Raw genomic sequence first — 23,596 nt, forward strand, 5'->3', positions numbered from 1 at the left:
TAATAATAATATTCGAGTTTGTCTCTTTTAATAAGGCACGTATAATTATTTAATTTAATTAACTTTATCGAGAATTTGTGAAAATCAGTCGCAGTGTATTTGGATCGATTTCAATTTTGCAATAATAAATTCGTTCGTTTTTTTTACAGATTTAAATAGTCAACTTGTTTTTTTTTTTTTTTAAACATTGCACTGGATTTTAAATTAAGGTTGTAAATGAATCGAGCCGATCAGTTAATTTTTCGAGCCAACTGGATATATACTTGATTTGTTTTCGAATTTAGCGAACTCAAACCGAACACAAACATGTTCGAACTTTTCTCAAATCCAATTTGAGCTATTTCGAGACTTTCAGACATTTCGATTTTTCGAATTTTCATTCTCAAACCTTATTTTCTGAACAATAGTTTTAATAGCTCGCGAATATGTTCGAAGATTTCGAGTCGAACTCGATCTCGAACTTTCTTTCAAACCAATTTCGAGCAAAAAAATTACAAATTTTAAGCTTCAAATCGAGCTCGAACTCGAATATACATAATTCAAATCGAATTCTAACCTTAAATTTTTATTCATGTTTCGCTCAATTTGGTTCGTTACACCCCTATTTTAAATTCATATAATCTCTATATGCATTATTTTAAATATTTGCTCAAATTCAAATTCTCCAATTTAAACATAACATAATTTAATATACAAATACACATATATACTATTTATATTATTATTATCACAAATTTTTTTAAGACTATCTTACAAGTCAATTTTGTGATATAGATATTCTATTTAGGTTATCCGTGAAAAAATATTACTTTTTATGCTAAAAATATTACTTATTATAAATATGAGATGCTTGACATGTCTCACGGATAAACCGTATCACAAGAGACTTACTAATTATTATATTATTAAATTTGAGGGACTTATAGTAACTAAATATAGAATCATAGTATAGAATCATAGTATGTTGTTTGATAAACGGAAAATAAATTTCTTATCAAATTAAAAAAAAAAATTATTTTATTATAAAAATCATAAAAAACTATAAATTTCTATCTCATCTATGTCTAACATATTTTAATAAAATATTTTTTCAATCTTTATCCGTATTTTTTTAATTTTAAATGATCATATCATATGTAACATAAAAAAGTATTATTCAAAACAATATTTATAATTTTTATGTAATATATAAATTTTTCACGAAAAATTATTTAATACATATGAATATTTTTATAATCTGAGAAAAAAAATTATTTCAAATTCATAAAAATACAATAATGTCAGTTGCTTTAAGCCCCTTATTGATATCGTTACTATATATATATATAGTCAATTGTCCAGTTTTGAACAAATGTTTTCTATGCCATGCTATCTATATCATATCAAGAGAGAGGCCAGAGACCGATAATTTTTTCATTTTGTCTATCGGGACATTTGATCAACTTATTTTCGAGAAAAACTATACAAGCATGTAATGCGTATATGTCAAACACTATCAGTCTATCGCGACATTTCAACTTGTTTACGAGAAAAAACTATACAAGCACGGAATGTATATATGTCAAACATCATTATTAATAAATAAAAAAAAAACTTATCTTTTTTTTTTTTTTTTTAAATCTCATGATGGAAAATATGTAGTTTAAATAAATAAATTCCCCAATTCGCTCCACCTATTGATATATTATTGGCTCTGGTGAGTTGATTTGTCGAAAGCGAGTGCTCCCCATTGTGTTTAAATGAACTACAACATAGGCTCCCCCAAATACATTTTTTTAATACAATCCATGTCTTTAATTTGTCGATCGATGAAGTCGAGAAAATCTCATTCAGATAAAACATTTATTGATCAAGTCAAAGATTAATTAATTAGTCTTAAAATATATAATTAAATTATTTTTTCTACGAGTGTACTAGTGATTTTACTTGTTTATTATTAAAATACAGTTTAAAACTTTAACCATATTCTGTTTTAGCTTAACAACGTCATTAAAGGGGTGGTACCAAAAATTAATTGTTTTTGAAGTGTTTATGCACACAATTAGTAGTTGATAATTAACAGAAAATGTCAATTAGATAAGTCCACAATGTGAGGCAATTCAATCCTTTAATTTAGACGGCATGCACACAGATAATGCCATCATATATCCACACACCACTTTAATTATATATATTTAATCCTAATTAAGATGATATTGTCGAGTGGATACTGTATAACAAAATAATTATTTACGACATCATCATCATTATAATAATAATAATAATAATAATAATAATAATAATAATAATAATAATAATAATAATAATAATAATAATAATAATAATAATAATAATAGCAAAATAATGGGTAAACTATAAACGAAGGGGGAATAACCGGTAATTCGAGAATAAATTGTCGTGCGATTAACAGATTTATGCATTGCAGACTTTTCCAATTAAAAAGTAATCGGTTAAGATTTGTGTTGTTTAATTAGGTTTTGATATATCTTATAGACTATGAGTCTTTAACGTGTCGAGACTGATAAATATCTTGTGTCATATGATTAAATATTGTTCGATATTGATATTTCATTCGAGAAAATAACTTTTTCGGCCCATTTTGTCATCCAATTTTGAGTTTTTGTCTATTTATTTTGTAAAGTTTGGTTAGTTATTTTGGTTCAACTGTTAACCTGAAATCGGACAAATTATCATTTTCGATACCACAATTTTCAAATTCATATCAGTATTTTCTCCCGTCACACCTGCATAATTCATATGTTTAAGGAACTTCGTGATGGTTTACATACGTCGGGCGCTAGTCGGTTTTAAATCCGAAAAAAAAAAAATTGTATTTGTTTACATTTTTTTGATCGAATGTTATTACATATGCTAGCTCGGAATCAAATTAAAAATAATACACACACACACGCACATTATTAATATAAAATAGTGGATTTTCAGCTTCCACCATGAATGGTATCGTGAACCACCTAATCTTTATGTAAATTAAATTGTTATGCTGAACTTTATGATTCAAGAACCAACCATTATAAACCTTTGCATGAACATCCGACATCTAAGTTTCTCAGCTAAAAATGGTCATCCGATCAAGAATCACGACACAAAAATAAATAATTAATACATAAACAATCACGAAATTCGAACTTAACGATCATGTAATTCGAACGTGACTTATGTAAAAAACTCGGTGTATGATTTGTTTAAATAAAACTCCCCACTAATTAAACAACAAACTAACCAAAACGATTAGTTAAAAAATTTAAAAATGACACCAATAGATTAAGAACACCATTATGAAGCACTTGAATCACCCACCCACAACTCAAAGTCAAAACTACATTGTATTGGTTGACATTCGACAAGAATAACTTAGTGGTCTTTCAATTGTAATCTCAAAAGTCAACCTATGTAATATCCCATCTCTAGTACTTTATATTTCATGATGAAAATTATGTCTTTAAAAATTATAAAAATGGCTTCAGTGGGCTTTCATTCTCATCCTATCTCTAGCTTGAATTAAGTAACTTGATCCCCTTACCTAATTTACAAACGCATTTGTCCTACGAAGCGAGGAGGATCGTGCACGGTGATGTAAACTAAAAGACTCCTAGGACATTGATCGACGATTTATGAAAATGAAATCCCTAAAATTCGATAGGATTAGAACTTATCAGACATTCTGGACGAGTTATGGATATATATAGACAAACACACACACATTAATCTAATTCAGAATTGATTCGAATGCTTATACTAGATGTTAGAACCATTCAGAAACAGATACCTAACATACATAGTAAAGAGATGAGATTATAGAAGTTTTTAGGCTCACGAATTCAAGTTGTTCATCGAATTTTCGTATGGTTTTAGTTTAAAATCGAAGAAAAATTAGACATATGATGTTGTGATATGAAGGTAATTAAGATCGAAACATATTGGAATATTATCGTCTTCAATATTTAAATGCATTCAAATCTAATAAGAAAAAATAAATATACACATAAATAAATAGTATATGTTCAAGTGTATACATAAAGAATGGCAATGATGAAGATGATAAGGCCGTAACAAGCCAAATCACGAGCTTTCTGAGAAATGAAATGAATGGCTGAGGTGATAGTTTGGCTTAATGTGTAGAATTCAATTAGTGAATGATTGATACATTAGCCTAATACATGGTGGTATTTTTAGTTCCAAAAGCTAAGATTGTGCTTCTCGAAAAAATTTTTACTTCCAAAAGCTAAGATTGTGCTTCAATCAATCATATTTGCGTTGCTTACGTGGAAGACAAAAACTTGTGTGAAACGGTCTCACGGGTCGTATTTTGTGAGACAGATCTATTATTTGGGTCATCCATGAAAAATTATTACTTTTTATGCTAAGAGTATTACTTTTTATTGTGAATATCGATAGGGTAGACTCGTCTCACAGATAAAGATTCGTGAGACCGTCTCACAAGAAACCTACTCTATGTGAAAAGCCCAAAAAGGAAAATGATATTGCTGAGTCAATATGCAAGGAAAAAAATACATGTTTTGGAGTAGTAATCACTAGGTTAAAATCATGACATTCACCCGTCATTTAGGACGTAGAATCTTCTAGGCTCCGCAACTACGGTACGTGTATGAGTTGTATCAATTTAGGAGCGATCATTTTTTTAAATATTACCTCATTTTTTTAAAAAAATTATTAAATTAAAGTTATAATTTTTAGTTAATTAAAATATACTTAGACTAAGAAATGCAAAAAATATTAGTGTATTAGCATCATCAAGAAATAACACAATTTTATTTTAATTAAATATATAATATTATCTATAAATAAAAAATTAAATCAGGTATCCGAATTACCCGATCGGGTAATTTACTATGTATTAAACCGAACCCGAAAATATCCTAACTACCAGATTTTCTCTACCTGATCGGATCAAGGCCACGGGATTAATGAGTTGGGACTCGTCCTCGATCTATTCAAGCCTGTTAAACAACAGCTCCCTTAATATTGCAATTGCCTAATACTTCTTATTATCGAAGATTAATATTGCAATTGCATAATACTTCTTATTATCGATATATATGTAGAGAGAAATGTTACGCTATACAACAATGGTGTGTACCATGGTGGGCGCCGTTGAGTTGAGCTGACGCCCACCTCATTTTTTTTTAAAAAAAATTAAATACATAAAAATACTTAAGATTCAGAACTCAACGGCAAACAATATATTTTTTCTCTTCTCACACATCATCGATCGCTAGCCCCGGAACTCACCTTCCACCCCGTCGCCAAATCTTCGCTGCCTGCCGTCCAAGCTCCAGTGAAATTTTTACCAAAGTATGCTTCGATTCCTTGACAATTAAAATCTTTGACTTGTATCAAGTTCCAACTTCACCACTAGCTCTTTCATGTTTCGGTTGATCGTCTTTTACATGTTTCGTCCGGCGGAGTTCATCTGTATGACCTTCTTTAAAGCATACAAATTTTTTCCAGACAATTTCATTTGTCATCTTTTGTTCCTTACTGTTGCTAATTCTCGCGCTAAATCTGGCTTGTCGTGCATATTGATTATAGCACGAAAATGCATCATTTAGTGATGCGAATTTTATCCCAATTTTGCGGTTTTCGATAGTCCGCAACTTGCGGAATGAATAGTTGATCATCACCACTATTTTTTTCCATTTCTTGGGGAAAAAATGACACACACAATTTAGAAAAATATGATGATTTTATAACTCAGACTTTCTTTGACCTTACTAGACAATACGATCATCATTAGTAATGATAATTATAAATCCCAAAGTAATGATAGTTAGTCTAAATAAATTAAAGGAAATTAAAAATATTTTTTTTTACCATCTATTATTTCAAACGTAAGTTTATTGTCTGATTTTGACTTAATCTCATTTCATACACCTTTCTTACTAAAATTATTTACTAAACTTTTATTTCATCGTACCTACACTCTCATATTTTAAGATTTCAGTTTCCATTTGACAACCAGTCGACACATATCTCGTACTTAAGATTTATCAAAGCGAAACTTTTAAATATTATTGTTTGAAATGTATGAGTAATTTGTTTTTGGGGTGAAATTGACAAAAACATATCTCAACTATTCATACAGTTACTCTATAAATTTTGGAATTCACAATTATTTAGCTTCTCCAATAGAACAAAAATTACTTCTGGAACAAAAAAAACAACCTTAATTCCAGTTTCAAAGCACAAAAAAAAACCTTTTAGATTGAATTATAAGGCAAAAGTCAAACTTCAAATTCTACAGAGGAGAGCAATTGTTAGCTGAAAAATATTAAGGCACAGGGAGGTAGGTGGGGAAGAAAGCAAATGGAGACTCGACGATCAACTAGTTATTTGAACCCATTAAAAACCCTAATCGAAAAGGATCTTCATATCATACACACAAAAACAATAAATAATATGAGGAACCCATTAGAAACCTAAATAATAAAAAAAAAACTTCAACCAATCAAAAAAGAGAGAAAATTAATCGAAGCATACCTTGGTAAAAATTTCACTGGAGCTTGGAAAGGCGGCGGAGATTGGGCGACGAGGTGGAAGGTGAGTTCCAGGACCAGCGATCGATGGTGTGTGAGAAGAGAAAGAATATCTTGTTTGCCGCTGAGTTCTGAATCTTAAGCTTTTTGATGTATTAAATTTTTTTTTTAAATAAAAGAAAAATGATGTGGGCGCCGTTCACCTCGATACACACCATTGTTGTGTTGCGTAACATATTGTGGTATTTTGGATAGCTCCTCCGTTTAACCAATTTAGATTGGATGTAGATACGGTGGATTACGAGAATTTTAATAATTATGCGATTGGGGTGTGGTGCGTAATCATGAAGGGCAGATGGTGCAAGCTTTCGAGAAGAAGATTGATAAGCCTCATTCGATAATATTTGCAGAACTTATAGCACTCAGAGAGGGTCTCAAAATGGTCCAAAAACGCAGGTTGCAAGTCCAACAGATATCTACAGAGTCGTTCTTGGCGTTTCAAGCGATAACCGGCCCCAACGAAGATTTAAGTTGCACTGATGCCATTGCTTTGGAAATTGTTAAAGTGAGTAGGAGTTGGAGAATGAAATCTCTCTGTTATTGAAGTGAGCCGAAGAAGCTAGCTATTGTTGTTGATACAAGTCTATATATGTACATGTACTGAATAATCGTGAAAACAGAAAACACGACTTATACTATTTATTGCTATATAACCAACACACCCCCCTCAAGCTTGGTATAGGTCACGAACACCAAGCTTGGACAACAAAAAACCATGTTGCTCTTTGCTCAATCCTTTGCTGAATATATCTGCTAGTTGTTGAGAAGTGGGAATGTGCTCTGTCTTGATCAAACCTGCTTTAATCTTTTCGCGCACCAAATGACAGTCAATTTCAATGTTTTGGTACGCTCATGATACATCGGATTTGCAGCTATATGCAAAGCTGCTTTATTATCACAGTATAGAAGGGCAGGACCTTGAAGCTGTACTCCCATGTCTGAAAGTAAGCCAATTATCCAAACAATTTCACATGTGGTTGTAGCCATGGCTCGTTATTCGGCTTCAGCGGAGGACCGTGATACGGTACTTTGTTTTTTAGTTCACCAAGACAACAACGAGCTTCCCAATTTGATGCAGTAACCTGTAAGCGACCGTCGTGTCATGGGACAAGCTGCCCAATCCGAATCACAATGGGCAGAAAGAACCAAGGCACTGTGAGAAGGTAGCAAAATACCAAGACCAGGTGTCTTTTTTATATATCTCACAACACGAAGGGCAGCAGCCATGTGAGATTGTTTGGGAGAGTTCATAAACTGACTTAAATGTTGAACAACATAAGACAAATCAGGTCTAGTGATTGTAAGATAAATCAACTTCCCTACCAGATGAGTGTAAGAATCCGGATTAGAAAGAACAGGATCATTCTCAGCAACTGAATTCTTTTGTCTCATAATTAGATCCAAATCCAAGCTTGTCAACCGTTTATGTTGTTCAAACGGTGTATCACACGGTTTTGCTCCAGAGAGACCAACTTCAGAAATAAGCTCCAAAGAATATTTCCTTTGGTTAAGATATATGCCCTCTTTGGATCGAGCAGTTTCAAGCCCCAAGAAATACCGTAAAGTGCCAAGATCTCTAAGCTGTAACTTGGAGTGCAAAAATTTCTTGAGATGAGCAATGACAGCTTCACTACTACCCGTGATGACTATATCATCTACATAGACTATTAGAAGGGTTATGCCAACAGAATCGTGTTTCAAAAACAAAGAATGATCATGTTGGGACTGTGTGAATCCTGCCTCAACCATCACACTAGCAAATTTGTGATTCCATTGACGAAACACTTGCTTGAGGCCATACAAGGACTTACGCAACTTACAAACCTTATTAGTCCCATGAACCTTATATCCCGGTGGCACACACATGAATATCTCCTCATCCAAATCTCCTTGGAGAAATGTATTGGCTACATCCATTTGATTAAGGCTCCGCCGATTAATTGATGCCAAGGCCAACAAACATCTAATGGTAACAATTTTGGCCGTAGGTGAAAACGTATCATGAAAATCGATGCCTGGAAGCTGAGTATATCCCTTGGCTACTAATCTTGCTTTAAATCGATCAACCTTCCCATCCGGCAAATATTTTATCTTGTAAACCCATCGACACCCCATGGGTTTAGTATTCTCCGGTAAATCTACCACTGTCCATGTGTGATTGGATTCCAGTGCTGAGAGGTCTAAGTCCATAGCTTCCCTCCATCTAGGATCGACGACTGCCTCGTGGTAAAATAGGGGCTCGGTCATGGAGGAAATGGCAGCCACGAAATTTTGATAGGAGGGAGAAAAGTTAGAATACTGTAACTGATGTGATATAGGATAGACACAAGTAGCAGAATTTGTTTGGGATAAAGAAGGACAAGAATAATCGGTTGTCCAAATAGGAGGTCGAGTGGTGCGAGTCGACCTACGTGGCTGTATCATGGAGCTACCAGATGGTGTATGGGCTGTGGGAGGATCAGTGGAAGACTCAAGGATTGAATCCGAACTTGCACTTTCATGGTTCATAGATTCCATGAAGGGTAATGGAATGAAGCGAAAGGGAGATGAATCCTTTGATTGAACAAAAGGAAAACAATCCTCATGGAACACAACATCTCTAGATATCAAGAATTTATTTGTTTGAAGATCCATAAGTTTATATCCCTTTTGAAAATTAGAATAGCCCAAAAAGACACATTCATTTGCTCGTGGAGAAAACTTATGGTCTCGAGTTAAGACCGTTGCATAACAAAGGCAACCGAAAACTCTAAGGTGAGAGTAAGAGGGAGATTGACGAAACAGTATTTCGAATGGTGTTTGGTTTTGAATAAGGGGACTAGGAGTACGGTTGATGAGGTATACCGCAGTTAAAACACAATCCCCCCAAAATTTAAGTGGAAGTGATGCTTGAAATCGCAAGGACCGGGCAATGTTAAGAATATGCCGATGTTTCCGTTCAACCACACCATTTTGTTGTGGTGTATAAGGACAAGAACTTTGGTGTATGACTCCAAGGGAAGAGAAAAAGGAACTACACTCAGATTTGAAAAAATCAGAGGCATTATCGGTGCGAATGACATTGATGGATTTGGAAAATTGATTCCGCACCATAGCAAAAAATTGTTGGAGAATGCGGAGTATATCCAGTTTGGAATGCATGAGATACACCCAAGTCCCTCGAGAAAAATCATCAACAATCGTGATGAAGTAACGTTCACCATTGTAAGTGGGTTCTCGAAACGGACCCCAAATATCCATGTGTATCAATTGAAAATGACTTGAAGATGTAGACATGCTTTTCTGTGGAAAGCTTGATCTAGTTTGTTTAGCTTGAGGACAAATGGGGCAAAGCTTCAAAAAAGAATTTGTCAACATAAATGGCAACATTTTCATTCTAGCAAGAGACATATGTCCAAGTCTTTTATGCCAAAGCTCTGTGCTAATTGTTATGCAAGAAACAACAGTATGTGGAATGGAAAATGTCTTACATTGAGAGTATAGAGAAGGCGTATTGACAACAGTAGTATTTGAACAAAAATACGTAGAAGACATATTGGTGAGATGATAAAGGCCATGTTTCTCTTTACCAATCCCCATGATCTTCCCACGGTTGAGGTCCTGAAAAATACAGAGATTTGGGTAAAAAATGACAGAACAGTTATGGGTCTTGGTGAATTGAGAGATGGACAACAAATTGAACTGAAACTGAGGGATGTACAAAACATTAGGGAGAATGATTGATGTGGATAAAGCTACTGAACCTATTTTGGCAACATGAACTTGATTACCATTTGGCAGTCGCACTGAGCCATTAGAGTTAGGCAAGGACTTAGTGTTTTGCAATAGCAAGGCATTACCAGTCATATGTTCAGTTGCCCCTGTATCAACTACCCAATTTGTGCCACAGGATGTATCAAGATTACCTGCCATATTTGCCATCGGTTCAGTAGGAGAGTGTCCAGTAGACCCGCCCAACAACTTCAGTATTTCAGCATATTGAGCAGGTGTAAAAATTGGAGTGTTGTTGATGGCTGGAGTGTTGTTGATGACTTCTGGATCAAACGTCTCTGCTTGTACCTCAGTAGCCATGTTCACATCATGAGAAGTCCGCCTTGGTTTAAAATTATCCTTGGATAATTTCTTAGGTCCTCGAAACTGTTGAGGTTTATACAATCGATGGCCCGGTGGATAACCAACAAGCTTGTAGCAATTTCCTTTAGAATGACCAGGCAAATGACAATATTCACATGTAATCACGTCTGTCTTACGTTCATCTACTTTGTTTCGAGACGAATAAAAACTGACGGTGGAGGTTCAATGGCCAACAATGATCGAGTTGACTCTTCTTGAGATACAACAGAGAAAGCTTGTCCCACGGTCGGCAGCGGATCCATCATCAAAATCTGACTTCGAATGTGAACGTAACTATCATTTAATCTAAGCAGAAACTGGAACAACTTTTGTTGATGATCATGATCAATATACTTGCGGGCAGTATCACATGTACAAGAGGGAAGAGTAACGAATGATGCATATTCATCCCAGAGTTGTTTGAGTTTACAATAATACGTAGAAATAGAGAGATTACCCTATCGCAATCCTCCGATCTCCCTGTGAATGGCAAATATTCGAGACCCATTCACTTTATCAAATTGTTCCTTCAAAATCCTTCCAAACGGTTGATGCATCAGTTGAGTATACGATTCCCCCAAATATCTCTTTAGAAACCGTATTCATGATCCACGATAACACCAATGCGTTGCATCGTTCCCATTGATTTAACGTAAGGCTTCCAGCAGCTGGACGTTGGCAAGTTCCATCAATAAATGCCAATTTATTCTTCGCACGCAATGCAATCAACATCGCACGACTCCACACCCCATAATTCTCAACACCAGTCAACTGCTCATTGATGATGTTTATTCCTGGAGTATCCGAAGGTTGAGTCGACAGAGAATCGCCGAAATTGTTGAGAGTTGCCATGAATTAGGAACAACTGAGAAAATATGCAGACAGATTTGTAAGAAAATCCACAAATTCCGCAATTGTACCGCGATTAATCAAGAAATCACATCCAAGCTAAAGCAGCAGAAAATTCGGCAGTAGAATGAATCTTCGATGCAAATTTGGAAGCTATGCCCTAGATCGCACGCTCTGATACCATGTTAAAGTGAGTAGGAGTTGGAGAATGAAATCTCTCTATTATTGAAGTGAGCCGAAGAAGCTAGCTATTGTTGTTGATACAAGTCTATATATGTACATGTACTGAATAATCGTGAAAACAGAAAACACGACTTATACTATTTATTGCTATATAACCAACAGAAATCAGGACTACATCGAGATTCTTGTTTCTTCCCACTCTCCTATTGTTTGGGAGCAAGGGGATTTTCCTTTTTATTGGTAGACCTTGTATCTAAAGACCACATAATTGCTTAATAAGATTACACACAAGATTTGCGGTCAAAACAAAAGAAAAACTAGCATTGCTCCCAAAGTCATGCACGTCTATGGCATGATTGGATTTAATTAGAACTTAGAGCTCTTACATGTTATCCAAGAACATGAATAAATCGAAAATATTGAGAGTTGCATGCAAGATGGAAAGCTTGAGCGGTCTGGTACGTTGACAGGGAACAGAGGGGGGAGAGTGCAGAAATTAATTTGTATTAGCAACACAATGAATTATCAACTAAAACAATCCAAGAATGGGAGCCCTCATGAAAGCAACTACTTTTGAAACACTCCCATAAAATATGGTCAGCTCAAGAACACGACACAATCCTTCCACAAGCAGTTAAACAAATGGAATAACAAGGTGCTAACACAATATATTAAGCAATCAATAGAAAGCATCTAACTCGAGCTCAAATTAACTCCTCAGCCTCCTGGTACTTTTTTAGAATCCTGGAGCAGCTAGCCAAGGCCTTGTGCTGAAGGAATCCCATAGAATTGGCAAAACGGGTGTTGGAGCTGATGCCATTGTTGCGCGTAAGAATGATACGTGCACGATCACGTCCTTGGTTTGGCTCACTGCATTCAGGATCTGAACTCTTCACAAGCACTGCGTCACAATAGTCATCCCCACGGTCGGATTCTACCAACATATTGTAGTTTCCAACGAATCTGTGACTCCCTCTTTCTTGTAGGTCAGTTTGGAGTTGGTCCTGCTCCTGCACTCAATTCTAACAACAGCACCTGCCAAGTCCGTGCCACTTTACTCATCATATGGTATCCAGCATATTGCAATGGAAGAATACAATGTAAGCAAAATCTAAGTGGAAGAAAACACGAAATTTCTATTTCATGTCGAGGGTACAAGCATATTTCAGAAAATTGTGGGTCATCTTAAAAATGCAAGTAACGCGAAAAACAGAATCTACGATGATACATTCAACATGAGATTTTTTCTTTTCATTTTTTTTTGAATTTATTCAGCATGAGATTTGAAGTAACCAACTTGGTGTAAGGAAATTTTGTCACCAATACATTTTGATAACTTAAGGAACTTATACGCAACATTTCGTAAAACCAAACCTTCAATTCGATCGGACTTGTAAAATCCAATCACATTTTACAATTCACCAGCAAACCCTGATTCATGGCAATCAAAGTTACGCACTTCGCACAGTATCATGTTAATTATGCATCAGGCACATCCGATGGCTAATGAAAAATTAAAAAAAAGATCGCAAATTTTGGGGAGTAACTACCGATGTCAAACAAAATTCTCTAGAATTCTAAAAACCCTTCGCATTCTACAAAATCCCACACCAACAGTACCAGATCCAACACGTTTTGCTTGCTTCAAGCACAGATCTAGCGAATTCTGTTTGTGTACACAAAACGAAAGACAGAAAGAAGCATGTTTAAGCAGTTACCAGCGAGATACTTAGAAGCATCGGTCTCAAAACCGCAGCGGCATGTATCACAGTACACAGAGCCCTTCACAAGAAGTGGATCCCCCGCGGTGACAATGGCGGGCAGAACACACAGAGCAAACCAAAGAAGCAGGTTCTTCGCCATTTTTTTTATGATAAATTTTCTTCCTGGAATACGAATTTCGTATTGATGGGCAGAGAGCAGTGTGATATAATGAATGAAGCGGTGAGGGCTGGCGCGTGTCACATGCAATCGATGAGAAAGAAAGCAAAAGCGCCTATCGCGGCGTTAATATTTTTATTTATTGTTATTTGACTCTCACTGTTTACCACATTGATTTGTGTCGGTCCTCATTCTATAGATTTTTTTTATATAGATTTTTGTCTTCTTTTCAACTACATGAATGCTTCTCGAATTCCCAGTTGATGCTTCCGAGCATAAGGGAGATCAATGAGCCTTGTGAGTCTCTAAGTATGCATCAACATTGCATTTCACTTGCTCTTTCAGAGGCTTACTGGAATCTGCTGTGGGGATGGGGGACGTGTTCTTCCCGGGGCTTTGTTTTGTGGTTTGGCATTGTTCGATGAGTTCTTGACTTCTTTCGCTGGTCTAACAATTAGCTCAGCAGTTTAGTTCTTTGGTTCCATACCATGTTCGCGACGTCTATTTCCTTATGTTGTATAGATTTAAATTCATTAAATTAAACTTTTTGTTTCCTAAAAATTTTAATATTAATTTGTTAGTAGAAAAATAAATATATAGAGCAACCAAATTATGGGAATATTCGTTAAATATTGAAAATTACAACATATTCCATTTTCTTCCAATTAATTTTGCCATATTGGTTTTTTTTTTTTTAAATTTCTAAGTAAAATGAAGAGCTGAACTTATATTTCAGATTATTAAATTTTTTTAGGTTACCTATTATTAATTTTAGTAACGTGAAAGAACAAAATTTTCCCTTTCAAGACAATAATATAATATTTAATGGTACATACTTTCTATATTTATAACATTATTATTATTATTATTATTATTATTATTATTATTATTGTTGTTGTTAGCTTTAATTTTATAAGCTATAGATAAAGATGGATCGATCGATATTTCCCGAAAGCAAAATTGAGCCAAGACTTCTATAATTGATGGACCAGGCCGTTCTATAATGTTATCAGCCAGTGGGAAAAAAGTGTCTCTTTTAAAAAATTATATTTCAAGAAGTAACTTTTTCATGTAATAATTTGCAATAAAATAAGTGTAATATATATTAAAGTATTGTAAAATATTTTAAAATATGATTTGGTACTAGCTAGTCGAGTTATTGAGGGGTAAATTGAAAGAAAAAATGAAAAAATGAAATACATCCCTCTATTTATATTCATCAACTCAAATGTTTTACCCAATATACAAATTTTTTTTCACGTCAACAATTAATATGATTGTGATTTAAAATTGATTGGTTAGGCCTTTAGCAGCTATAAAGAGGTGACCGTCTCTTCATCTTTATTAAAAAAATAGGTCATTTTCTACATATGGAAATACAAATATGATGTAAAACAGTTTGATCCGACCTATGAAATAATAAATTTTTATGTCAAACATATTAATTTTCATTCTAAATATGAATTGAATCAATTCATCTCAAATAAATATATATATATGAAATCGTCTCATAAAAAACTTATCCATACCATAATTATAATGATACAAATGGCTCCCGGTCCCACAATCAGGTGGATTGCGTCTTCTCGTCCCTCTACGCAATCCTACATGTTCAGGATTTTTCTCATTTGAGTAACTTGGAAAAGTGATAGATGAAATAAAATTCCTCTGTGGTCGAGTGTCATGCACAAGATGCTGAGAATCAACATTAAGCATATTGGTAAAACTTTGTGTGTTCGACCAATACGGAATCTGAAAATCCGGCTGACCAAACGAACGAAAGTCAACAAACCCTGAATCACTGAAAAAACCAGGTTGTGTAGTTGAGGTTCCTGCAAACCCAGTTGGTTGCGTAACCATGTCACCTCCCCACCCGAGTAATGACTGATGTGAAAATGAAGAAGACGTACTGAAATTGTGTTGAACATTATATTGTCCGACAAAATTATTGTACGGATATGGTTGAAAACCAACGACAGAAACAACATGTGATATGGTGCGCACAGTTATTCGATTATACCATTTGAAGTAGTCTTCGTCAGTTTGCATCGATCGCCCTTGTCTCACCCCTTTAACAACATATCTCATCCTATTATTCCACAACTCAATTGAATTTCTATGATAATCTCAACAATCGGTGTTTCGATGTCCTATTCTGGTGATATTATGCATATCATCATTGTCGACGGCAGACCCTGAAATTGATTGTCGTCTTCTAATTTTCGCATCACCTGATTAGGACGGTGCATCTCCACAATGTCAAAGCATATAAGAGGACAAACATATCGCCATATTTTGTTGTCGTATGAATCAATAATCGTCTTCACATATATGTCATTCTTCTGATAAACGACCCAATTAAATTGTAAAAAATTAAAATGTTCAAATTAGAAATTCATCTACTCAAAACAAAATAATCATCATTTAATCACTATTAAATATTAAAATTAAATAATACCTCGTTATTATTCATACGATCTATGGAATCTTTTATAATTCTTACAGAATGTGTTGGCGAATGTGTGTAACTAAATCCAATTTTTCACCTACAATTTAACAAAAAAATATTACATATCAAAAATTTATACAAGATATATATGATATTACCACAATAATTTTTAAATATTACCGTGCACCATAAGGAGAAACTGGAATAATAGCATCTGGATCAACAGGAGGTACACCTAATGTTAACCCACCTTGGTCGGGGTTAACATATTTAATCCTGCTCCATGCCCATATCTGCTTACAATAATAAAAATAGTTCAACAAAATTACCAAAAAACTTGTGTTAAATAATCACATTACATTAACGATGCATGCAGGATATATAAAGGTCCAGCCATTGTTTTCTTCTCTATACGTGAAGCGTTACACAACTCACGGTATAAAAATGCTAAAACTGAACTACTCCAACTATAAGACTTCACGTTATCAATATCCCGTAGCAGTTGCAAAAATATTAGTCTAGCAGACCCTCCTTGATAGTCAGAGAACATTATTCCTCCAATAGTCATTAACGCTACACAACGTATAAATTTAACAACATCTACTTCTGAAGTAACATCAGTAACAAGGTTAGACATACAATGATCGTATAGTGCAGTCATAGACAGATGACCACCTTTCAAATGTTTTGATGATGGAAAAAATCTCAACAAATCCAAACAAATGTGTTGCCATTCCTCAACTTTATGTGACACATCTATTCTAGTTACTGTTTCACAATCAATTGTTAGACCCAAATTAATGAAACATCTTGCAACGTGACGGTTGATTCACCACATGGAAAATGAAACGTGTGTGTTTCGCGTCGCCAACATTCAACAAGAGCAGTAATCAAATGATTATAAAAAACCTGTGAGCCACATTCTAAAACTCCATAGAAACCCATATGATTCAAAAATGTAAGCACGCGATTGTGTATATAATTATCAGTGTATAACTTCCAAATCAAATTGTCTAACCTCTTCACTTTGATAATATCATCAACAGTTAAGGATTAAGAAATTGTTGATGACATATGTGTCTCTTGTAAATAGAGGGCACTGGGATCTTCGGGACCTCGATTCTCTGTCATTATGAAATATGTTGTCGATCTTCTAAAATTCAATATATGGTAAGCACCGATGTCGAAAAATTTATGAGATGGAAGGAAAAATTATGAAGAACAGAGAAGGGAAAAATAGATGGGTTAAGAAAGAGGAAGGAAGAGATAATGGAGGAGGGATAAGATGGGGAACAAGACACGTGAAGCGTCCGCTCCTACGAAGCACGGACGCTGGTAAGCGCGGATGGCTCCACGTTGGAGCGTCCGTGCTCATAGAGCGTGGACGCTCCAACGTGGAGGATGGTCCGTGCTTGGATGGTCCGTGCTCCACGTCCGCACGGTCCGTGATTCGTAAGCACGGATTGCCGTAAAATTACAAAAAAATTCAAAATTATTTTTGAAATAAATTTTAAAAATTAAATTATTTTTTAAAAAAACCCCTCACAATTAACATGTTTTTATGCAAATTTAGGGTTGGGTACATTAAATATCTAACGAAAGAAAAAATGTCTCTAACACTCTTTTTTGTCAAAAAAAATTTCTTGTAGTTTCTGAGTGAATAATATTTACGATAAGTGGTATTGTTCTTGAGAAATTTAAAAGAAAATTTCCAAGAAATTAATTCCTGTCGAATGTGATGTAAACGACTTAATTGATTGATACGGTCAGTCAATAATTTTTGAAATGCCACTATCTCAATTAATGATCATCCATATTTAGACGGGTACATTTACAATGTACATCTATGTGAGCACCGATGAGGTGTCGCTCGTCCATTGGATACACAATTTTTCTATATTTCATCACATCCAATAGGTGAGTGACACCTCATCTGTGCTCACACACACACATATATATATGATGCACACCTATGTGAGCACCGATGATNTTTATGAAAGATAGTATTAAAAAAACACGGGCAAGCATATAAAAAATATGTGGGAAACATATGCTGAACACAGGAAATTAAAATTACGTAAATCATCCCAATTCGAAGTGTAAGCAACCTATTCAATTTAGACAATAAAATAAAATACATGAAACATGTTTTTTTTTTTTTTTTACCGTGGATTAAAATATGTAGTTTCGATATATTAAAATAAGTGGTGAAATGTTTGCGCACCAATTTATTTGAAAGATTTATTGCTTACAATTTATAAATTTTTTAAATATATTTCTCCACGAGCACTTTTGGCGTGTTTCCAAGCTTTTGCCAAAAAAAAAGATATAACATAAAAATAAATTTTTATATCATAATTAATATTCACTAATAATCTAATACCACGTCATCTCTTCATTTTAAATTTGGATAGTCTTTTTTTTAGAAGGTAATTTATTTAAAAAATAAAATCGAACTTTTTTTTTCGTACTGTTAAATTTACTAGATATTTTAAAAATACGATGATTTTTTTTTGAATATTTATAAAATATTGTAATATACTCAACAAAAGTAGGAACCAATGATATTAAAAAGAAAAAAGGCAGACAAAATGATTAAATTAGAAAGTGATGCCTGACATCAACAGCAGGTAATATACAAATCGAATCCAACGGCCCATATTCGCTCCCACTCTCCTTATACCCAAGTCCATAACCTCTCCTCCCAAACAGACACACACACACACACACACCCCTCACAGTGTGTGCGATTCATAATCGTAGGTGTGAACGATGTTGGGCGAGCATGGTCGCCACCCTTCTTTCCGGCGGACCACGAGTATGTCTATGATAGGCGTCGATACGGCCAGCGTGGATGAGGCTGCGGTATTTCCTCTGCCGGGATTTCGTTCTCCGGTGATTGAGTATGAGCGTCGCTCTACGGCCGTGTTTTATCCCAGAATCGACGCGAAGTGTTCTGGAGATCCCCAAATCCAGATGGCTCACTTCTTGAAGAGGTGCGGCCTCTGCCACCAGAGTCTGGCTCCTGATATTGACGTCTACATGTATAGGTAAATTTAATTATTAATAAAGTAGCAAAATCAATCAACATGGTTTATTCAATTTTCAGCAAACACAAATGATAATCGTCTTGTTTTAGTTGTATCATTTGAAATATTAAATGAGTTGAGAAAAATTAAGAAAATTTAAAAAGAATCACGTATGATTTTATTTAAGTATTCACCTAGGTGAATATCTGAGATGTTCATTTGAAAGTTGAAACTCCTGTCAGCGAGTTATTTACTTTATTTATTTTCTTCAAATTCATTGGTTGCATAAACAAGCATATGGGAAATTGAATCCTAAACTGGAGTGGATCTTGAATTTTGTAGGGGTGATGTTGCATTTTGTAGCGTAGAGTGTAGAGAGCAACGAATAAAACAAGACGAAAGAAAAGAGAGGCGTGCTGCGAAGAATATCGGCGGAGGCCACCACCATGAAGTGGTGCCTACCGCCGCCGAGGCCTCCGACAAGGTCGAGACTGCGGTGGCAGCTTGACTATGTAATCTGAAACATGTATGTATATGCGTGTCAGATCTTTCTTTCTTTTTTTTTAAACATATGAAGTGTTGATGTTTTTATATTTTGGTGAATTGGCTCTTATTACTATATTTAAAACATAAACTGCTGATATTGTCTTATTATTGGATTATTTTCTTTTTCCAAAAATCTTTTTTTAACTTCTCACAATCTAATCATTATTTTTATTTAAAATCTTTATATTTTCCAAATAAAATTCAAAACTGGTAATATTATTTTTAAACTTTTGTTCCCAAACCCTGAGACGAAATATACACTTTAATTTTTGATAGTTTCAGAGACTTAGTCGTCGAGTATACTTTCAAGTAACTTATTAAAGAAGAAAAAAATTGAAATTATATATTATTTTGTTATTTAAAAAAATATAAAATAATTGTTGTTACTACAATAATATCGTGTCTCACTCGGCTCCGGTGACTGGAACTTTTCCAAAGTTGATGGTAGCGACGTTTGCGGTCTTCTCGGAGAACTATAATATTATTATATTATAATTTAAAATAAATAAATATAAATGCCAACGTAAGGCTTAACTCCATTGAAAACGACTTTTCATGATGTCCAATTAATTTTACTAACAATAAATAATTAAAATCATTTATTAAAGGTGAAATCCAAACAATACTCCCGATAATTTATGTTCGCCTTTGAAAAAAATCAAACATAATTCCCATTAATTTGAACATGTATATGTAATTACAATGGAAGAGTATTAAATAAGCCCACAAAAAAGAAAAAAAAAAGTTCGAATCTTCTCACAAGCAGGTTCTTCAATTACGGACCGCAATATTTTTTTTTATTTTAAAATTTTTTTTTAATTATAATTATAACTCGACCAAATATCATGGAGGAAATTGGGGTGGGATCTTAATGAGACCCATCACTTCAAAAGCACCATAAGGATGTAGACTTTATAAAATATGTATAGTGGAGGGAAATTGGTGTCAACCTCGCTATGGCATGCATTCATTTTGTGTTATTTACTATTTATTTTTATATGTAAAATATAAATCAAATTTATTCATAACAAAAATAAAAATAATAAAAAATTAAATGTAAACATCAATTCTCATTATAATAAATGGAAAAAAAATACAATTTTGACCTAATATGTTTATTTTTTTCGATTTTGTTATTTTGACTTTTTCAAAATTTTAGTAATTTTTCCTAAAGTATATTATTTTATGATATTTGTTTAATTTTATTTTGTAAATTTGTGTTGTACTTCAAGAATAACAGCAAAAGATAACATTAGGGCCAAAATTAAATGTACTCACCAATTTATTTAATCGATGAACAAATAGAATTGATCGACGATTTATAAAGATTATTAAACCGTAGGTCAGGTCAACAAACACACCCAAGGGTGTGTGCTGGTGTTCCTTAAACAAAAAGTAGAAGAAAAAAAATTCAAAGTTTACTTACTTTTTTTTCTTTTTTTTTTTTTTTTTTAAATCTAAAACTATAATAAGTCGATCCCCTTTTCGAATTTTCTAACCTACAACATATATAAATTGAACAAACTGTAAGTGATTATTCTCTCCATCTTGAAGTGTCATTACACCCTGCAGGGCACAGATGCATCAATACCCAACAAAAAATTAAAATAAAAAAGTAAACACAAATATTTAAAAAAATAAATAAATAGATTTTAATCCCAAAATAATCGCATTTGATTTGGAAAATTAGATTACAATCCTGACTTTCAATTGAAATAATTTTCCATCGGAGTCCTGACATAGCGCCAAAAATTGGTAATGTGTGACATAAAAATATAAACATGACACTGAATATTGTCGTCGTAGTTAAATGACCAAATTTACAATTTTTTCATAAATATCTATTAATTATGGAAGTGATTTAAATGAAAGATACCNTATATATCGTTTTCAAATTATTTCCATTTACTTGGAATTACTTTACCTGTATAGTGTCGTGATAACTTGACTGTTCCCCGACCGTGCTTAGTAGAAATCTCTGAAATGACATTGATTTTATAATATTGTCGGACTTGGTATTCTTAAAAATATAGAAGGAAATAATTCTGGACTTACTTTTCTTTGCGTCACTCGGCGCAAAGCTTCCACAAGTCGCACCTCGCATGATTGGAATTCAGCCATTGATGCAAACTTATCCGATTCTGGTTCAAATATACTTTTTTTTCCCCAAATAGAAAGAACAAAAAATTATATAAATATCAAATGGGAAATATTTATTAACAAATATTATGATCCTAATTTTCCTACTCCTATCTTTTCTCCCAAAATACATGTCATGTAACACTTGAAATAATATACAGATCAATCTCAGGAGTATTGCATGTTTCGTTCGACGACTTTCAGTTCGAGTTTCGTTCACTTAATTACCTAAGTTGTTCTTCAGCGGTCTGTAGTTGATTTTTCAAATTATGGATCTCCTTTTGGATTTCCTGAGAAAGAAACCACAAACAAAATCTGATTTAGTAACAATTAACTAATAAGTTAATTTACTTCAAGAAAAAAGTTTAAACTACAATATTAATTATAATAGTACCTCTGAATCTGAACCCGGAGTTGCAGGACTGATCACAATGTTTGATAATTAAAGATAGAAGAAAGAAAATTAGGAACCCAAAAAATTCAATTCGTGAATTCATTTTTTTATAATATTTCATAAATATATACGCATATATAATATATGTATACTAAATTTAAATATATTTAAAAAAAATCGATGAATATACCAAACATTACACACCTTTGCATTGCCATATCCTTCTCAGTTTTGATTTTCATCAAAGTGTTAATTATATACTGCAACAAATCAATTCAAAATTCATCCCAAATTTAAAATATATATATATATATATATATATATCACCATATTTATGTGAAGTTTAACATACCTCTTTGTTATGAATAGTCCTGCAATTATGAAAGAACAGATGATCAAACCAAAATAATAAAATTGAGTAAACTCAGGCTAAAAAATTCATGACGAAATATATCCGAGTTCAAGAAAATTACCCTCCTCGATCCGGATCGGAGAGATTTAAATACCGATAAATCACATCCTCAATCCTACAATAGTAGTTAAGAAAAAATTTGTAAAAATAGCACAATTCATGTATATATATTTATCCAATTGGGGCATGGAGCTTAATATATCAACATAATTTCGAAGACCTTTTCCTGCCGGAAAAATGGCTGAGACGACCGGAAGACGAGAACATGATGAGAGCTAAATCAATGTCACATAACACAGCAATTTCATAAGCTTTCTTTATGAGACCATATCTACGTTTAGAGAATGTGACTTGCCTATTTGTGGTGTTCTCTATTTTCTTAATCGGAAGCTTACTCCTACCCATTTTTTTTTTCTAATTTCGAAATTAGAATTTTGAAGTTTTAGTTTAAGAAATCGTATGAATCTAATCTTGGGAAAACTAAGAGGTTTTGCGTGTGGAAATGGAAAGAAAATTTATAATTGTTGTAAGATAGTTTTTATTTTGTCATTAAATTAGTTGTTAAAGAAACTAAAACGTTGGGAGGAATGAGAGGAGATGGTTGGACAAATTTTGCTACCAGCATGAAAAGTGGAGGGATAGGTATTTAAATATTATAATTTAACGAAATTTACTCTAATCTTAACAAGTAATCTCCATAAATTTTGACCATGCACGTGTGCGTAGATATATTAATATCATATGTATAGATGGTTTTTTCTTTTTACGCAGATGTAGCATGAATTAGCTAAAATGTGACAAGTTCATATGAGAAAGTGTTAGTATACGAAATCGAACTGTAGACAATTGGTCAAACGAAACTCGAATATCAACTTATGGACATCCCATTTTTTTCAACGAGTAAACAAGATCTTTTTATTCCGAATGTTCGATGAGGATTAATATTTCTCGTTAAAAAAAATTCTTATCCTGAAAGAAATTAATTTTTTAAAGAAGTTATAGATACCGAGTGATCAAAATATTTTT

The 23,596-nt window shown here is 33.5% G+C and overlaps 3 protein-coding genes across 3 annotated transcripts; 1 reads left to right on the forward strand and 2 right to left on the reverse strand.

Annotated features, from left to right (window-relative positions):
- Positions 1-12,205: 12,205 nt before the first annotated feature.
- LOC140985725 (protein DOWNSTREAM OF FLC-like) lies at positions 12,206-13,776 on the reverse strand. Its single transcript, XM_073453621.1, is given in 3 exon segments — positions 12,206-12,678; positions 12,681-12,755; positions 13,439-13,776. Coding segments are annotated over 3 exon segments (474 nt in total). The 5' UTR covers positions 13,584-13,776; the 3' UTR covers positions 12,206-12,424.
- A 4,973-nt stretch (positions 13,777-18,749) lies between these two features.
- Positions 18,750-19,730, forward strand: LOC140986540 (protein INCREASED RESISTANCE TO MYZUS PERSICAE 1-like). The gene is made up of 2 exons (XM_073454829.1): positions 18,750-19,100; positions 19,422-19,730. The coding sequence occupies exons 1-2, from the start codon at positions 18,823-18,825 to the stop codon at positions 19,585-19,587; spliced, it is 444 nt and encodes a 147-aa protein (XP_073310930.1). The 5' UTR covers positions 18,750-18,822; the 3' UTR covers positions 19,588-19,730.
- Positions 19,731-21,119: 1,389 nt separating this feature from the next.
- On the reverse strand, positions 21,120-23,197 carry LOC140985968 (agamous-like MADS-box protein AGL66). Its single transcript, XM_073453900.1, has 9 exons — positions 22,791-23,197; positions 22,632-22,685; positions 22,511-22,529; positions 22,363-22,418; positions 22,159-22,186; positions 21,993-22,054; positions 21,681-21,780; positions 21,550-21,603; positions 21,120-21,191 (listed from the first exon to the last, which is right to left on the reverse strand). The coding sequence occupies exons 1-9, from the start codon at positions 22,973-22,975 to the stop codon at positions 21,120-21,122; spliced, it is 630 nt and encodes a 209-aa protein (XP_073310001.1). The 5' UTR covers positions 22,976-23,197.
- Positions 23,198-23,596: the final 399 nt, after the last annotated feature.

Source organism: Primulina huaijiensis, chromosome 10, assembly GCF_012295235.1.
Source record: "Primulina huaijiensis isolate GDHJ02 chromosome 10, ASM1229523v2, whole genome shotgun sequence".
NCBI classification, from domain to species: domain Eukaryota; kingdom Viridiplantae; phylum Streptophyta; class Magnoliopsida; order Lamiales; family Gesneriaceae; genus Primulina; species Primulina huaijiensis.